Below are 19,967 nucleotides of genomic sequence, written 5' to 3'. Positions count from 1 at the left end.
TTACCATAGAAATATTGTTTTTTAATGTTTATCGACAAGGTCTGATGTCCTTAAAACTTTGCATGATTGTTTAGAATCACCTGTTGCAGGTGCTCATCAAGTTTCGTGAAGTTTTGAGTTCTCTTTTAGGCTTTATAGGATTTTGGGTAAATTTGGACAGGCCCCTTTTCTAAACGACCCCGTTATAGCTTCCCAAATGGTAAATTCCAACATTATTTGACCTAGATAGTCCAGAGAATTGTACTGCAGTGTTTTGTTTTTTTTTTTTTCAGATTGAGCAAAACAATTTTTTATTTGACAGCAGTGGTTCTAGAGGCAAAGATGTCCGGAATGAGGAGTTCTATCATATGATAAGAATATTGCGTGTATATGCGAAAAACTGTGCAATGTACAATCGCCCCTACAGTGGCCAATTTCTGTCAAATTTCTCACAGACCTCTAAAGCAGTGAGGTTTAAACAGGTCCACTGAGTTTTGTACTGACAGTTTATGAGTTATGAGCGATTTTGTACTTTTGATCGCTGTATCACCCTCATCAAGCCGATTGGGGTGAGACTTAGTGATGTTGTCAGCGGTGTGAGTATTACCATCCCTCCAAGTTTCAAGTCTCTGCGACTTGCAGTTTGGTCTGCACAATCAATTTAACGTGGAGATTGCTGATCCTTGGCTGTTCTAACAATTACAACAGGCTTTCAGAGCTATGGGCTTGAACTCCTAAATATGCTGATTTGTTGTTCCAAGAAATATTTCTTACGATCAATGTTGCAAAAGTTGTGATGCTCAATAATTTTTGTGGCCATGAGGCATTCTTTTCAGGATTCTTTGATGAATAAAAAGTTCAAAAGCATTGATCACAAGCGTTTTGATCACTTAAGATCCATTTTAATTGATCCTTTCTGAATATTTATAAAGCATTTCATTTTCAATATTTCAGATATTCTAAATCTAAATATTTAAAAAGAAAAAAAAAAAATCTTTGAATGGTAGTGCATTTCCTACTAAATGAGGAAGCTGGGAAAAGACCTATCATGACACTTAGTGAATCATCAATATGTTTAAACTGTTCCTGGAAAAGAAAAAATACAGCACACAAATCTGCATATTTCAAAAATTAATTTTCTCAATTTTAAGGAGTACATACGGATCTCAAAGCTGGCACACATGGACTCCACAAAATACAAGTCTCGATTTCATGACTGTATTAATTTTAATCCAAAAAATGCTTTAATTTGATTGAATTATTGACCAGTTCAACCAATCAACCAGTTAATGATTTCTTTGAATTCTGCAAGTGATTAACAGAGCCTAAATCTGTCTTCAGTTTAACAGAAATATGAATAGATTATGACACATTTAATGATATTTACTGTCCCTACAGCTTGTTCAAACAGATGAAGAGAGAAGTGAAGACAGAGAACCACATGGTAAGAAGCATTTTTGCATATGGGAAGCATATGTAACACAGTGGGATCCAAAAGCCTGAGATCACACTGAACATCTGTGATTTAAAATTCAATTATGGAAATAAAAATCTAGAAAAATTTCTAGGTCACAAATCAAATAGTACTAATGTATGTCAATTATTTGAATTAAGGCAAATGCAAAATAGAAGAATTTGCCTTGGTGGTCTCAGTATTTCAGACCTCACCTTATTTAACCACAACAAATGAGAAATTAGAATGATGTTGTATCCAAGACACAATGATGTTATGTGACAGAAGACGTGACCTGGCATTGGAAAGCTGAGATTACAAACAACGAGAATGTCTGGAAAAGCGCTGGTTAACTATAAACACACGCAATAATCAAACAATCAATCAGCAGGAAAAACATCTATAAACTTTTTTTTTTAAAAGACAAAAAAAGAATCTTATCAAATATAATTGTTTAATAATGCACACACTGTTTATCACTTGTTTTCTGGTGAATAAAAGAATAAAAACACTGCAGTCATAGTTTTTTTTTAGAAGGAAAATTGCTCTAGTGCTTCTTTCACTTTCATAAAAAAAATACTAGTCCTAACTAGCCACCATATGCTAGGGTGACAAATGGTGACACGCTGTTAACCTTGGTAATAAATCTGCTGTACCAGAAGAACTCAGGCTGCCATAAACGTAAAAACACAAAAAACACCTGAACAATCCAATGAAATGTTCTTTTTGCGTTCTTACATACATTAGGACATCAGTAGTCAGATGGTTTAATAAAAGAAACGGCAGAGCGTGGTTACTTACTTTGGGTGGTGCTTCGTCCGAGCCTCCTGAGTCCCAGGATACGGGGACCTGTCTCCTCATCTCCATACGGCTGCGCTCCTCCTGCTGCGCCTTCTCCTCTGCGAGGATTGTACTGCACAAACGCCGATGAAAAACTCTGTCAAACAACAACATCCTTCTTCTACAACTATAATTCCTTAGGAGATCTAAATATGGATCCTTAAGTTTGCAAGCACTCTTGCTGAGCAAGTAAGTAATGAATCTCTTTGACACAAATACCAAAATTTTCCCTCAATCGTTGCTTTATTTCTGATTAGTGGGTGTGAAATCAAGAGAATGACATTTCCAACTTTATGCAACTGGTTGAAAGGTGGAGTCACTTTATCGTCACAGACGAGAAAGATCCCATCCCACACACGGTCAACTACCAGGGAAAATAAAGCTACGCAGATTCATACCTGAAACACTATTCAAACTATTTCACAATCAAATACGTCATGACATGCTGTAAGCAGTCGGGGTGAATAAGAGGATGATGGGCTTCTCATCATGTTAACATATTTAATCCATCATCTTTTGTCATGCTGGACTGCTGTGTGAATAACAAGAGACACTTAGTGTATATAAGGATTTACAAACTCCTCATGCATAATAAACCTCCTTAGGGCACATATTCACATTTCTTTTAAAAACTCCTGCCAGCCACAAACTTTTGAATGGTGGAGTAATTTCAGGGTGGGGTCTTCTCATGATAGATCCCAACACAGACACAAGCTCCAGTAAATCCACGGCAATAACTTCAGTTTTCAATGAAAAGCATTAAAGGATGGAAATGTTAGTAATGAACTTCAAACTCACCAGATGGTCCTTCTAGTACCGATATGTGAAGTTCGTACATGCACTCAGTGAAGCCTCGTGCTCAGAGGTGGCTACAGAAATGCATGAGGTGCGAAAGGCTGGAGCATGTAAGTCTTAGGGGTGAGAGAATGCAAGCTGACTGAGTGAAGGACTATTTCTGGAAACTCTATTATCTCTGAGAGAGACCATGAGTGTGTGGATGGGGAGAGAGAGAGAGCGAGAGAGAGAGAGAGTGATGCAGGATAAACAGAAGGGACACCTGTTGTGATCAATCCAGACCTGCTGAGCTTCCCCACACCCAGACCATCATACACAGCAATGACTTCTGCAAGGGTTTCAGGCTCACAAAAAAGACAAAAAAATGTAGCTGAATGTAACAAAAGACCAAAAAACGTTTTGGGGTTTTGAGGATTACCAATGTTTCTAAACAAAGGTTTAGAAACAAACCTGAAATCTGTCCTCACAAATATTATAAAAAAAAAAACAAAAAAAAAAAGTTTCATAAAATTAGTAAAATGTTAAAATTGAAAAAAGTAAAAATAAATAAATAAAACTAAATAAATAAATACATAAAGTAATAAATACAAAAAAAATACATATAAAAATACATAAAGAAAACAGCTTACCTTAAAAATTAAAAAAACAAAACAAAAAAAAAGGTCAAGCTGCACTTAATAGCTCTTTATAAACAACATTATTCTTAACAAATATTTTTCATAAAAAAATTGAAGCATGTCATAAGCTTGGGCTTAATGGCCTTATGATTAAAAAAATGACAACTGATATTAATCTGATAAGGTTAGGCTTAACAGCATAAAAATAAAAATATGGTAAAAGCAATGGCTTCACAAATCTTAAAAACATTACTTTAAAAAAATGGTAAAATGTCACGAGGCTTGGGCTTGACAGTCGTTAAGTAACAAATAATTCTAATTAAAAAAAAAAAAATTAACAAAACTGAAATCTATCAATCTGAATCTGAAATGAAACAACTATGGCCCTATTAATCTTAAATTTTAAATATTTAATATTAAATCTGTTTTATTTATTTTTACATTTTATTCCCCTTTAATGTTTTTTTTTTTCCATTTTAACTTCTGAACATTATATATATATATATATATATATATATATATATATATATGTGTATATATATATATATATGTGTGTGTATATATATATATATATACCTACATACATACATACACACATATATATATATATATATATATATTTTTTTTTTTTTTTTTTTTAACCATAAATGGTTTAATAATTTTTTTTAACAATCAAAAAGCATGTCTAATTAATTGTATTTATATAAATTATTTATAAATTTATTATTTTTTTATTTACTTTTTTTTTATTCTGTTGCATAATTTATGTAATTTATGTTTTAATTAAATAAAAATTAAACAATTAAACTGTCACTACAAAACTACTACTACTACTACTACATTAAGACATGCATTCTGTTGTACAATAGTAATATATTTCTGCCACAATTTCTTCAAATTAAACCAAACTTTCATTGAGTTTTTTTGCGTGTATACATGACGATAGTTAAACGTTCAAATGGAAATGTTATTCATGTATTTACGTCCTCGTTTAGTGAGAACAAATGCCAAAAACATTGCAAGCGTCTTGCGAGCATTAGTATATGTAGTAAAAGAAACTGCACATCTGCGCCATTCATTCACAGAGATATGCAGAACATGCAAGATTCATATTTAAATAATCTTTTACGATTTAATATACACAGACAATAGTTTGTATCGCAATTTGATTAGACTGTAGTGACCTACTTTTGATTTCTTCATCTACAAATTCCATGACATTCTGTGTTATACCGTAAATTCTGTTATGGCTGGATTCTGTGATTCCTCCCTCGTTTTTCGCATCGCTGAAATCCTAGGCGCTAAATGACTATCGAGTCCCAGACTCAACACAGATCACATCAGTCTAGCATCCCCTGTCTGTCTGTGACTGACAGACTATCAAGCTCCCTCTCACCCTCATTTTTTAATGCTGAACTTTATTGGGCTATTATACTCCACTGATGGCCAGTTCTTTAAAACAAAGAAAAATAACTTTCACTGTGGGGCTGTGACACAACAATAACACCTTATTCAGCACATGTGTTACATTGTCTACATACACAGAAGTTCATACACAAAATACTTCTTTAGTCTCAGTGTTTAGACTCAAACTACTGAGTGTGAAGACAAACATAATGATTCATTTCTTAAGTTGTTTGAACAAGACAATCTTTCAGCAACCGCTGACGAAGACTTCTGAGAAACAGACAACTGACTTTAATTTTACCATCCTGTGTGTCAAACCCATGTGACTTCGTTACATTTCATAATCCTGACTTCATCTCAGTGTTCACTGAGGTAATAATTTTAAGAGATACTTTTAAAGAAGTTGCATAAAGGTAATTTATGTTCTGCTAAAACAGCTGATTAGCCATAACAAATGTGACGCTCTTTCCTTTTGGTTTCCTTATCAAACACCACAGGATATTGACTAAACCTTTGCTCTGACACCTTTAGCACTAGTAATCTGGCTTTATAAATGCTGTTAACAGTGTAAATATTTACAGGGTCTCCTAGAAACAGACGTTCAACAATTTAATGTACTGCGAATTTAATGAGGGTAGAGAAAGGGATCCGTATTTTCCAATACGCATTTAAAATAAATAAATAAATCACTCCGTCCAAGATACCTAAAAAGGAATTCATTTTAAATGCAAGATGCAACGTGACATATCTGCCTCAATCTGGATATCTGGGACATCTGTGTATAACTTGAGATCTTGGAAACATCTAGTGCTGTCAAATCTGTTTTTAGGGAACAGAAAACTTGGATGTTTTTGCTGAAGGCAGACAAGATTCCTCAGATTATTAGGGATTCAGGTGTTTGATGGCCTGTCAGAGTACAGCTCGTTTTTCCCATCTCCATTAGCGTTTACGGGAACTGACTGCATGTGTGGACATGAATAGACATTTGGGAACTCAATACTATTGTATCATGAAGGATGCAGGGAGTGTGTGTGTGTGTGTCTGTATGACTGTGTGCGTACCTGGTATTAACTACCATTATAAGGACCAAATGTCCCCACAATTATAGTAATACTCATAAATTTTGACCATGTGGAGACATTTGTTGGACACTGTGAGGAATAAAGCTTATAAATCATACAGAATGTTTTAAAAATCTACAATTTTTCTGTAACGGGTAGGTTTAGGGGTAGGGGTAGGGTAAGGGGATAGAAAATACAGTTTGTACAGTATAAAAACCATTATGTCTATGGAATGTCCCCCCGCCAAAAATAGAAATCAGTGTGTGTGCAAGCATGCCTGAAAGAGATAAACACTCGAGGATAAAAGAAGAGGAGTATGATTTTTCTCATAGTGGATACTGCAATTATGAAATCAGGTCCAGACAGGAAGCGTCATAGACATGCAGAGGGTGAATCAAGGCTTAACAGGACTAAACTTCCTCTAAAATGCCTTTCTGAGTGTTTACACTTACATATACACTATTATTCAAAAGTTTAGGGTCAACATTACCAGCATTAAATTTAAAATTAGTGTTCAAAATAAAAGCATTTATTGAAAACAGAAACCTGAATAGAACTATCACTGTTGATCAATTTAATGAAATTAAACATGATTTTCCCCCGCATAAATAAATAAAGTATACTTTTTTATGTTATAAATTCTCCAACTACAAGTTGCATTATAAAATTGAGTAACTAATATAATAATACTTCCAATTCACATGTTCACTGAACATTAAATAAATGTTAAGAATCTAAAAAGTATATAAAAAGTGCAAAAATAAACAGTAAAACACATAAAAAATTTGACAGAAAGTACAACGTAAATATAAACCAAATGTAACTACAGCAGCTATTAAAGAGTAAAGTAAATAAAATATTTAACCTTCCTATTCAAATCTTATTATTGTGCGTCAGCTTGACTTCACATAAAGCTGTTGTTTTCTGAACTTCAGGAAATGTAAAATAGTGTGCACATACAGGACAGCTTACTGTAAACCGTAACATTATAGTAAACGTGCAGAATTTACACAAAGCTAAGTACTGGGACCATACATCCCTAAACCAGATTAGTAAATAACTCTTAGACTTGGAAGCAAATCACAGTTTCACTGTCAAATGCCTTTAAAATGCTTTACAGGTCTAACCTCAGTCCTTTTGGCTGAACTCAATCAAGTATGGTTGTACAGTATGTTATGCTAAACCTCTACCTATTGCAAAAAATTTTTTGACCAACAATCTTTAAAGACAATCACTGTAGACAGGCAGTTATTTATACTGGAGCATTACAGCGCCCTCTGCTGCTATTAGGCACATTCATTTACTGTGGTCATGAGACTCTAAACCAGGAGTCAGTTGCATAAGCTTAGACTAGTCTTTCAAATTAGTCATCTAATTTGGTTGTTTATGCAACTGGCCCCAGGAGGGTTAACGCAAGTGTGGAGACAACCACACATGACCTATGTGGAATTGGAAAGTTTTACATATGCAAATAAATAAATAAATAAATAAAAACCATGACCTTTAAAATTCAAATGCTGCTTAGAGTGAGTGGAGAACAATTTGTGCAAAGCTTAACGAAGTCATGTGGACTGACCTTAGCTGGCCTTTGAGCTCGGTGAATCGTGGTCGTTTGCTGGGGTCGTACGCCCAGCACTTGGTCATCAGGCTGTAGAGGGTTGGTGGACAGTTGGGCGGCATAGCCAGACGCTCACCGTTCTCAATTCGCCCTATCACATCGTTATTCTTCACGCCTTGAAATGGCTTTACTCCATACATCAGTATCTCCCACATACATACCCCTAAAACACATGATGTTTGGGTTAGATACACATGAAGACAACTGCAAGATTCCACCTCTGATGAAACTCGACTTCATCATTTTCTTATCTACACTATTAATTAAATTATCAAGATGGAAAAAGTCAAATTCTACTCTGCTAAAGGCTCTCTTTAGACATTTTCGAAACAGTTTAGGTGTCCCAAATGCGCTGTATGCATAGTGCTCATGGTAACTTTTCATTGTCTGAACATGCACAGGATGTTGAATTTCTGATTCTGACAGAGGAATTCACAGCAGTAAAACACACACACACACTCATACACACACACACTCCCTTACCAAACATCCACACGTCACTGGCTGAGGTAAAACGTCTGAAGTTTATTGACTCCGGCGCCATCCATTTAATAGGTAGTTTTCCTTTTGAGGCTGTGAAGAGAGAGAAAAAGAGACTGTGAAGAGTGTGAATGAGAATGAGTGGAGGGCTGTACATTCAGTCAGGTGTAAAGGCTCATTTACAGCCAAAAAAAAAGATAACGATAATTAAGTTATATTAGCATTCACACCAGCAGATGATAACGCCTTTCTATTTTAAGCACAATTATGGTTTGTGAAGATAATTGTAGCACACTTTAAAGTAGGGAGGGTTTAGATTTGCTGTCAATGCTTTTATTGTTCATCAGTTGAATAAAAAAAGTCTGTGAAAGTAACTTGATATTATCCAATTAATTTCATTTTCATGTTTAATTTACTATATTATACTGAATGTTTCACATTCAGAAGCAGACAAGTTTGTGTGTGGGCTTTCCGAACTGTACTGAGGAAGACGCATTAATACCTTTATAATAAGAGCTGTCCTCCATGTATCTAGACAAACCAAAATCTCCCAGCTTCACACAGTCTGCTGAGGACACTAGAACATTCCGTGCTGCAATGTCCCTGTAAAAAGAGAGTTTCTTTAGAATATGTGGAGTAGACATTTATAACAGCTGTTCTTTTGTCCTTCTTTCCATAATAAATATGCATGCAGACGTTCTGCTAGATGGGTTCAACAGGAAGTGGGCGCTGTTCATTATCAGCTATAATGGCTTGGGCGATGTGGACACTTACCTGTGTACAAAGCGTTTGCTCTCCAGGTATGCAAGAGCTGTGCTGAGCTGGTACGAAAACAGGATGAGTGATGCCAAATCCAGACTGTACTTCCTAATCTGAAGAAATGAACGCAACTGAAAAGCAAAAGAGGAGAAAATGTTTATAGATATGAGTAGTGAACAAAAACAGTATTTCAAGAGCTTTATTGAAATTCACAGGAAACTAAATTAAATTGTAACCAACACTGAGCACTAGATGGAGCTGTTGTATAAGTCACAGGAATCTGCAGTCTACTGTATATCACATTCGATGGCATTGCCATGATTTATTTCCACCACTCTTAGTTTAAAAACACCGCTGCTTAAAGGATTAGTTGACACCAGTATTAAAACTGCTTTGTGATTTACTCACCCCCATGTCATTCAAAATGTTAATTTCTTTATTTGGTCAAAAAGAAATTAAGGTTTTTGAGGAAAACATTCCAGGATTTTCCTCCATATAGTGGGGATCAGCAGTTTTAATGCAGTTTTAGGGCTCTACACCAGGGTTGCCAGGTTTTCACAACAAAACCAGCCCAACTGCCCAAAAAGTAGCCCCTGCATTTCAAGGGGGGGATCCCCCGGTAAAAATCGCGCTCCGAGGGGTAAAATACACCTTTTTTTGAAGAGATTCTCCTGGTAAAATTCAGATTCCAAGGGCTAAATATTACATTACTGGGGTTGCTTTAACCTGCAGACATGAAAACCAACCCGCGGCAACAGTGTTAAAGTAGCCCAATTCCGAGGGAAAACCATGGACTTGGCAACACTGCTCTTCACAATCCCAGCCGAGAAATAAGGGTCTTCTGTAGCAAAATGATCTATCATTTTTTTTTAAAAAAAATGCTTGTTTTGCTCTAGCTTGACCTCACGCATTACATAATCACATTGGCAAGGTCACGTGTGACGTAGGCGGAAGTACCGACAAAGTAAACACGCAAAGAAATTTAAACACCCTTACCAAAAAAGGTAAAATAGCAATATTGGACAATTTTAAAGTTGGACGAAGAACTAACCATGGGTGACTTTTCCAACTTGATTACGTAATGCATGAAATCATAGATGAGCATCGCAGAGGTAGTGCAAGATGAGCATTTGTGGTTAAAAAGTATACAAATTTTCATTTTTTTTAGAAAATGACTGATCGTTTCGCAAGACAAGACCCTTATTGCTCGGCTAGGTTGTGTAGAGCCCTTTGAAGCTGCATTGAAACCGCAATTTGGACCTTCAACCCATTGAAGTCCACAATATGGAGAAAAATCCTGGAATGTTTTCTTCAAAAACCTTCATTTCTTTTCGACTGAAGAAAGATGTGAACCCAACTTTTATTGGATTACCTAAAACATATATTGACACCAGGTGGAAACAGGGCCTTAGGTGAGTGGTTTCTCAAGCTAGAGTCTAAGGCCCACTAACTTAATTAATTTACATTTAGTTCTATTAATGTTTTTAATTAAAATGCTAAAAAACACTCAAATGAAAATGTACAACTGACATCATATATTGAGTTTATTTTTATCACAACAGAAGTCCTAGAGGTTCATATCAGCATATATACAGTTTTCAAATATTGTCTTGGGCCTTGGAGGGTTGAGAACAACTGGTTTATGTTGATCCAGGACCCCTTCTAAAACTAAATCAGGCCTTTCTTTAGCTATTTACCAGGTAACTGCTATCCATCTGACAGGTCTATGCACACAGAGGGTCTCAGTTGGATTGAATCATCGGAGACATGCTATGACATACAGCCACCGTTAGCAATCATCTTTACTACGCCTTTATGGCCGGTTTATGAGACAAGCAGTCATGATAGATTCCTCCAGCCTTAACCCGGCTACCACCTTTGAGATTAATGTGAGTTTAATGGGTTTAATATCAGGTCACGTTGGTGATTTAAGACATGTACAAACCCTCCCCCAATTCCAAATCAAACTGTTACACATAACCCAGATTGCCTGACAACTGAAAAACCCACCTCTCCCAGCGTGCACAGCTCCATGATGATCCACACTGGGTTTTCTGTAATGACACCAATCAGCTTTACAATATGCGGGTGATCGAACTGTCGCATGGTCACTGCAGGAACATACAGAGACTAAATTAATCCAACATCACCGTTATGACGTTTTAGCAGCATACATAAATGCATTTATTATGAAAAACATACACTACTATTCAAAAGATGAGAGTTAATGAGATTTTTATTCTGCAACAACCTATTAAATTGATCAAAACTGTCAGCAAAGTCTATTTATACAGAGTGAAACCTGTATAATACATGCGTTTTTCAGCACTTCATCAGTCAGTTTGGAGTTTATCACTTTAATAAATGTGGTATGCCATTATTATCTGATTTTCAAAACTGTGGGATGTCCATCATGTGTATCTAAATCAGACAAAACAACTGAATTATACAGTTAAATCAAATTATCTGTTAAGGATCTAAAAGCTGTGGTAAAAACATCATGTCCTGTTTATTAGTGTCTGACCTCTTCTTCACTCTCACTCTTATACACATACCAGCACCTGTTCGGGTGTACAAGAGTCAGCAGCTGTGCACTTACAAACTCCACATCTTGAAAATGTTTGGAGTTTCGGCACTGACTAACCAAAACACATTCCTCTCAATTACAGTGATGGAATGCTGATGGACCCAGGCGTGGGAATAACGTAGATAATGCTGTTACAGGCTACTGGGTATTGGTGATCTGACACTCACAGGCCTCCTGGAGAAACTTTTCTCGAACACTGTCCGAGGTGCAGTTCTTACACGTCTTTATCGCCACAGAAAGAGCTGGGTTCTCCTGACGGCACAAAAGAAAGTGTTTCAGTAAAGCTTTCAGATTAACACAACCTTAGTCAAAGTTAGCAACACTATACTTTACGGTCTCTTAACTAGTTGCTTATTAGCATGCATATTACTAGAATATTAGCCATTTATTAGTACAAATTAAGCACATATTAATGCCTTATTCAACCTTATTCTACATCCCTAATCCCACCCAGAACCTAAACTTAATAACTACCTTTCAAACTATTAATAAGCAGCAAACTAGGAGATTATTGAGGGATAAGTCATAGTTAATAGTAAAAAGATATTTTTAAAAACAACATTGGAATAATAATAATTTATTTTGTCAATTTTGTTGAAATTTGAATTTTAAATTGAGATTTAGGGTTAGGGTTCGGGACAGTCACCTCCCAATTAAAAGTACCTGGTTAATTTTGATTTTATATATGTTAAGCTTACTAAACACATTACTAAAATATTATTGTGGGTTTCAACAGATAATAGAAATGATCTTTGCAACATCTAAGATTTGAATGCTTTTTAAATGTGTTTTTTGGTTGTGGGACAGCAGTTTGCACCAATTGTGTAGAATGGCCCATATAAGTTATATAATTTAATAAAATGTAATAAAGTCCTTTATACCGGACATATGTAAATCCCTTGATGGACATCTCCAAACTGGCCCTCTCCTATACATCGTCCCAGCTCAATTCTGTCTCTTTGGATCTCATAGTCCCTAGCTGAAAGACAAAATAGACCCAGTCAACAAACATGTAAAAATACTACTTCATGTATGATTATCACAGGCCACTTTCCACATTGTACTGAGAAAAAGAAAAGACACCATGCAATTCTTCAGTCCGTCTGAGTCAGTTCATATACAGTATATTTTTAATTCAGAATCCATCCCATACATGCTGTACCGACCTATTTATAGATCAAAAATGCATACAAGACTCATAGAAAACATACTAAGGTTTCTTCATTAAAGGGAGAGTCAACCAAAACAATTATAATGACAGAAACTTATTTTTTGTGTGAACTATCCCTTTAAGAACAACAAATCAATAATAACTGAACAAGCCCTTTGAACATCCATATGTAAAAGTGTCAAAGCCGGTTCTGAGCACTTTCAGTGAAACCTAAAGGTGTCAGTTAAAATTCTGCAAGTGTATAAAATCCAAAAAACAATTCCATTTACAGCATCAGTAAATAAAGAAAGATATAATGATTCAACCACAAGAAACACATACAAGCAAAGCAAAAGCAACACACAGGCCCCACCGTCACACATGAAGTCTCAAGCATATGGAGGAAAGGGAATGAAAACAGCAGGAGAAACAGTTTTACCTTCATCTAGTCCATAATACTCTGTCGTGCCGATAACGAGAGAAAACAAAGCGGCAAATATAACACCGAATAACATTAAGGTCACCATTAACTCATAATTATTTCCTTTTACAAAAGGACATTTTAATTAATCAAAGCAACGTTTACAAAAAAACAAAAGTAAGTCTTGTTATCAAAGCCCAGTGATTTTAACACTCACATGTTAATTTCACAGTTGTGGGCAGCTTATTAAATATTTAAACAGCATAATTTCACCTTAAAAACAAAACTGCCTGTGAAACAAATAGGTAATTAAAATAATGTCATGTGTAGCAGCTTAAAAAGCGTAAAAAGTTATATTTAAACAGGGCAAATGAAATACAAGTTATTTATAATACAACATGAATGTCTGATAAATATATGTGACCCTGGAGCACAAAACTTCTTAAGTTGCTGGGGTTTATTTGTAGCAATAGCTAAAAATACATTGCATGGGTTAAAATTACTGATTTTTTTTTATGCCAAAAATCATTAGGAAATTAAAGATCATGTTTCATGAAGATATTTTGTAAAATTCCTACTGTAAATATATCAAAATTTAAATTTTGATTAGTAATATACATTAGTAAAAACTTAATTTGGACAACTTTAAAGGTGATTTTCTCAATATTTTGATTTTTTTGCACTCTCAGATTCCAGATTTTCAAATAGTTGTATTTCGGCCAAATATTGTCATATCCTAACAAACAATGCATCAATGGAAAGCTTATTTATCAGCTTTCAGATTGTTTATAAAGCTCAGCTTTGAAAAATTGACCCTTATGACTGGTTTTGGGGTCCAGGGTCACATATGAACAATTTCTATTTCTAGTTTTTATTTCCACAAAAAAAATGTAAAACATAATAAAGAAATATCTCATAAATATACAACCCTAAAACTGATTTGCTTTAAAAAAAAAAAAAAAAAAGTTATCAACATTATTCCAGCAAAAGATGATTTCAAATTACAAGCGTACAGAATATCAATAAAAATATATTAAATAATTAGATTAAAAAGGTAAATGTTCTCCAAAGCATGGCCCAACAACAGTGCACATGCTTAGTTCAACTCTTGACTGCGATATGACTTCCTTTCCAATAATTTGCTAAACAGTTTACCCAAAATACCAGCATGACAAAGCTAAATGTTTGTTCCATTTATAAAATGGACATTTAGACATCATATCCATTTCAGTGCTTGCTCACCACAGCACTGTGCCTTTCTCATGTGTCCTGTAAGCACATGGCACAGCGTCCATGTGCCCAGTGCCGGTCAATACATGGAATTGGTTCTATTATTACAATACAGCTTCCTCTATTCAAGCCCACAGAGCAAATGATGTTTGAAACGCAAGCGCACAGAAAGGAAGAGACAAAACTGAACCACGTTTCTCCAGAGTTCAGTTTCAGACCTAAACCAACAGCTAAGCAGAAAGCGACACCGACTCAAGCAGCTATAACCGTCTCAAGAGCTTCTGCGTCTGTGATGCCAAACAGCATGTTCAAAAGTCAGGTAGATAATAGGAAGTAGGTGTAAAGTGATATATTTGCTTTACAGGATGCTTTTAAGAATACAGAACAGCTGACCAACTTATGAACCCAGTTATCTTTCAGATTTAAAGACTTAATTAAGTTCATATTTATGGGCAACACACACAAAAGGATCTAATTTGCTTGTATTGCTATTACAATCAGTTTTACAGTTATTTTAAGCCAGAGCACCATAATACTGGTCTGAGATCAGTATAAACCTGTGATACTCACTGGAAGGCATGGTGTATGTGTCCTCTTCGTCAATGATCTCAGCGTAGTCGTCTGTTTCTGAAAAGGGAAAACAGTTTAAGTCCAATTGTACCCAGACTAAAAACAGCCCTTTCAAAACCAGAAACCAAAAACAGTCTTCTCATCTCCGGCGCAACTCACACTCTCCTTGGCAATTACACACGTCGTCTCTTTCCTATTAACGCCGTAGTGCTAAGTTTAAAAGCGTTTCGGTGTCTACAGGAGCTTGAGTTGGCTTGGATCACACACATTCACACAGCTGTGATATCTGTTGTGTTTAAAGAGCGAGTGCATCTGGCTGAGAGGGGGAACTTTCTTTCCAAAGCATTGGTGTCTTTGGGAAAAACAGATGAAGTCATGGGTCATCTGACAGTTTTTGTGTCTGTCCTGTCTTGTTTTAAGGAAAAAGTTTTGTTAAATATTCTCTACGCAGCAATGCGGCAAAAGTCAACTGATTTTGACAGCTCATATTGACTGCCGATGAAGTCCCACGAGCGGAGGGATGAGGGCAAACACTTTCCCTTTACTGTGAGAGAAAGGGATGTGTGTTTTCAGTAGATAAAGTCTCCAACGTGGCAACACTGACTAGGTTTACCAGATCAAAACATCAGATTCCGTTGTAAGCGACTGCTGCGAGAGATCACAGATACGCACCTAGGTATTTTGTTTTTCTGGAGTTCACAGGACTGAAACATGGGAACTGAAGGCAGACAAACTGTGCTATCAAAAAGTATAACACTGAGGCAAGCAACTGTTCACTCTTCTTCTGAGGTTTCAGAAAATAGTTCTTCTCGAAGGAGAAATGTCAGCTCACTTTGATTTTTACTTAGTATTATTTTTGCACTCACTTATGAAAATATATCTGGTGCTGACTTAGTATTCAATTGCATTAAGTTCAGTTGAAAAATAAATAAATTCATTAATTAATTCATTAATTAAATAATTAATTAATTAAAATAATGTAGAATTATAAGATTATAATACAATGATTAAAATATATTCAAATAACAGTTATTTTTCAGATGCTTTAATTGCTTTAAAATTGTAAAATAAAATTATGATGAATTTTTATCATAACTTATATATTAAAGTAATATGAAAGAAAAAAAATACTAAAATTTTAAAACATTTTGGCAATATTCAAAATATCTTATGCTATAACATTTTAAAAATATTGTGAATTGTAATTATAACATATATTAAAGTAATATGTAAGCATAAAAATAAATTAAATATATTAAAAAACACATTTCTGATAATATTCAAAATATCTTATGCTATAAAATAGAAAACAATAACATTATTGTGAATTTTAATCATAACTTATATGTTAAAGTAATATGCAAATATAAAAAAATCTTTTAAATATATAAAAACAAATTTGACAATATTCAAAATATTTTAAGCTTTAACATTTTAAAAGTAACATTGTGAATTTTAATTATAACATAATAAAGTAATATGTAAGTATAAAAATGATTTAAATATATTAAAAAACACATTTCTGATAATATTCAAAATATCTTACGCTATAAAATGAAAAAAATAACATTATTGTGAATTTTAATCATAACTTATGTTAAAGTAATATGTAAGTATAAAAATAATTTAAATATATTAAAAAACAAATTTGACAATATTCAAAATATTAAAAATTTTAAAAAACATTGTGAATTTTAATTATAACAATATGTAAGTATAAAAATTTTAAATATATTAAAAAACACATTTCTGATAATATTCAAAATATAAAAAAATGAAAAAAATAACATAAAAATAATAACATATATTAAAGTAATACATAAGCATAAAAAATAATTTCAATGTATTTAAAAAACACATTTTTGACAATATTCAAAATATCTTATGCTATAAAATGTTAAAAATAGCATTGTGAATTTTAATCATAACTTATATATTAAAATAATGCATTAGTATAAAAACTAATTAAACATATTAAAAATATTTTTGACAATATTCAAAATATCTTATGCTACAAAATGGTAAAAATAACACTGAATTTTACTCATAACTTATATAAAGTAATATGTAAGTGTAAAAATAATTTGAACATATATATATATAAAAACTTTTGACAATATTCAAAATATCTTATGCTATAAAATAGTAAAAATAACATGAATGTAAATTTAAATCTTAATTTATATATTAAAGTAATATGCAATTATAAAATATAAATTAAATATATATTGAAAAACACATTTTTTACAATATTCAAAACATGCTATAAAATCTTTTACCAGAAAAAGTTTTAAAAAAGGTATATTTTTATTTAAGTTTTTTAAAAAATTAAAAAAAAAAAAAAATAGAAAGTTGAAAATGAAAATATATGAAAATTTTGAAAATGTAAAAAAAAAAAAAAAAAAAAAAAAAAAAAAAAAAATCGGAAAGACTTTTCAATTATATATATATTTTTTAAAGTAATTAACTGCGATATACCTATAAATATGTTTTTAATAAAGCATTTTTTATAAAAATAAAATGCCATGTGAAGACTTTTGTGAATATTTTTGAACTGATTAAGAGAGAAAAAATCTAAAGCAATTTTTACAACTGAAAATTAAATTGACATACTCTTAAAATCCACAAGATAATCTAAAACTATAACTAGTGTCTATAGGAAACTTAAATGGGCATTAGAATAATTAGGATAATCACACTGTTCCATTCTCTGCTGAAAATCACTAGATGACTCAAGATCATATATTGTTAATATTCAATATCTCCCCCGGCTCAACTCAGCAATAAGACATATTAAAATTGGACTTTACCATCCCCACCAATATCATCTGTGGATCCAATCAGCATGCAAAAGATTTAAAAGAGAGACAGAGAGAAAGAGAAAGCATTAGATTAATGTCTTTATCAAAAGACATTACTGAGGAGAGGCAACAGAATGAAAGAGTATTTCACGGCTGTTACACAATACAATAAAACAAAGCCCCAAACCATTATCAACAGAAAGATCTTGAAAAATTGCCTTCTCATTCTTCAAGCTATATTAAAAACACATGCACTATCAAGGTGGGGACTTTCCACTGACTTGCACTGTTACTAAATTGAGCTAATGGTATTTTCTATCCTCTAAACCTCAAAAAACCCTTCTGCATTTTAATTAAGACTTTTTTTTAGAACTTTCATTAAGCCATTTTCCTTGTGGGAACCGCTGACCCTTGAAATTTAGGTGACTTCAGGTTAAACCATCCTTGTGGGGACATTCAGTCCCTATAATGCAAGCAAAACGTGCCCTACACACACACAACAGTAAACTGAGTGACATTTTAGAAATAAAACAACTATTAAGCATAGAAAACATCAGAGTTACATAACATTAAGTTCATTATCAATGAAAATGTGAGGCCACATTAGAGTCCAATGAGATGAGTCTTACCTGAAACGGAGATGGCTTTGGCCCGGACTCCTTGCAACCGTTTCTCATGGTTTGCTGATCTGTGTGACAGAGGTTGAAGAAGATGAATCGTGTACATTTTCAATCAAACTTAATCACAGCGTGACCTTTTCCACACTGATCTGCGCTGAAGCCACTGAGCTGGTCTGTTCCATTAGCGTGTGCAGGGAGGGAATGACATAACAGATGGGCACTACCACACGTTAATGGGAACTGGGTTGCAGGTCACATTAGTTGAAGGTACACTGACAGATTCCACATGTCTGAGCCAAAGAGGCCAAAGGCGCAGGAACAGGGCGTAAAAGAGGAACTGATTCTAATGAAAAACTGTTGGAAAAGGTGGGAAAACTGAGAGGTCTGAGTTTTTCAACTTACTTTGGAGCCTTTGGGATAGATGGAAGAGCTCTCTCTCCTTCTGTTGACAAACATTAAGAAATAAAATTGTGATTAAAACAAAACAACCAACCAACCAAACAATAACATTTTGAAATTTCATTAAAGGGATAGTTCACCCAAAAATAAAAATTCTGTCATTAATTACACACCCACCCACGTTACACCTTTGTTCATCTTTGGAACACAAATTAAGACATTTTTGATTAAATCCGAGAGCTTTCCAACACATTTAAGGCCTAAAAAGGTAGTAATGACATTGTTAAAATAGCCCATGTGAAGCAAAGAAATTTTTTATTTTTGTTTTCTTTGCATACAAACAGTATTCTCATAGTTTTATAAAACTACAATTGAACCACTGTCGTCACATGTCCTTACTACCTTTCTGAGCCTTGAATGTCTCAGTTGTGTTGCTGTCTATGCAGAGTACGAAAGCTCTTGGATTTCATCAAAATATCTTTGTGTTCCAAAGATAAATAAGGGCTTACAGGTTTGGAACAACATGAGAGTGAGTAATTAATAACAATTTTCATTTTTGGATCAACTATCCCTTTAACATTTAAGATATTGTTTGTTTTAGTATATTTTAAATTAGCAAAGCTGAATTTTTAACCAGCCATTACTTAGTCTTCAGTGTCACATGATCTTCAGAAATCATTCTAATATGCTGATTCTTATTATCAATGTTGAATAACAGTTACACTGACTATGATCCATTGTTTTTTTTTGTACAGACAAAATTCAAAAGACATCTTAACTCATCTGAAATTGTGTGAATTTATATTTGTGCGTGCATGTGTGTTCTCACCTTTCTGTACACGGACGATAAACGATGTAGAAGTTCCGTGAACAAGTCTACAGTAACCGTCAATGAGATCCGCCATGTTCTCCGCTGTGTTCAGTGTTGTAGTTGTTACCGTCAGAGGCTGGAAAATTAACAAGAACACACAATTACCTCAAAATGCACCATATCCATGTATTAAAAACCACATATGCGACCACAAAGCCCAATTTTTCGAATTTGAGATACATACATAATCTGAAAGCTAAATTAATAAACTATTTATCTGAGATACAACTATTTAAAAATCTGGAATCTAAGGGTGCAAAAAAATCACCTTTAAAGTTATCCAAACAAAGTTCTTAGCCATGCATATTA

General features: G+C 33.8%; 1 protein-coding gene across 12 annotated transcripts in view; it reads right to left on the bottom strand.

Annotated features, from left to right (window-relative positions):
• The window catches only part of ptk2ab (protein tyrosine kinase 2ab), a 76,168-nt gene that overhangs the window by 17,898 nt on the left and 38,303 nt on the right, over positions 1 to 19,967 (bottom strand). For 6 of the 12 annotated variants that reach the window (XM_051131949.1, XM_051131945.1, XM_051131955.1 and 3 more), the window contains 14 exons: positions 19,617 to 19,734; positions 18,791 to 18,830; positions 18,398 to 18,456; positions 17,778 to 17,795; positions 14,968 to 15,024; positions 13,186 to 13,206; positions 12,478 to 12,575; positions 11,764 to 11,848; positions 11,020 to 11,120; positions 9,025 to 9,140; positions 8,753 to 8,853; positions 8,254 to 8,343; positions 7,729 to 7,933; positions 2,234 to 2,345 (listed from right to left, as the gene is read on the bottom strand). In XM_051131949.1, coding sequence (XP_050987906.1) covers positions 2,234 to 2,345; positions 7,729 to 7,933; positions 8,254 to 8,343; positions 8,753 to 8,853; positions 9,025 to 9,140; positions 11,020 to 11,120; positions 11,764 to 11,848; positions 12,478 to 12,575; positions 13,186 to 13,206; positions 14,968 to 15,024; positions 17,778 to 17,795; positions 18,398 to 18,456; positions 18,791 to 18,830; positions 19,617 to 19,734 — 1,221 coding nt within the window. The remainder of the gene's footprint in view (positions 1 to 2,233; positions 2,346 to 7,728; positions 7,934 to 8,253; positions 8,344 to 8,752; positions 8,854 to 9,024; positions 9,141 to 11,019; positions 11,121 to 11,763; positions 11,849 to 12,477; positions 12,576 to 13,185; positions 13,207 to 14,967; positions 15,025 to 17,777; positions 17,796 to 18,397; positions 18,457 to 18,790; positions 18,831 to 19,616; positions 19,735 to 19,967) is intronic. The other 6 variants (XM_051131946.1, XM_051131953.1, XM_051131944.1 and 3 more) reach the window with 3 other exon arrangements.

Source organism: Labeo rohita, chromosome 16, assembly GCF_022985175.1.
Source record: "Labeo rohita strain BAU-BD-2019 chromosome 16, IGBB_LRoh.1.0, whole genome shotgun sequence".
Taxonomy (NCBI): Eukaryota; Metazoa; Chordata; class Actinopteri; order Cypriniformes; family Cyprinidae; genus Labeo; species Labeo rohita.
This window is presented reverse-complemented; position numbering and strand designations above follow the sequence as displayed.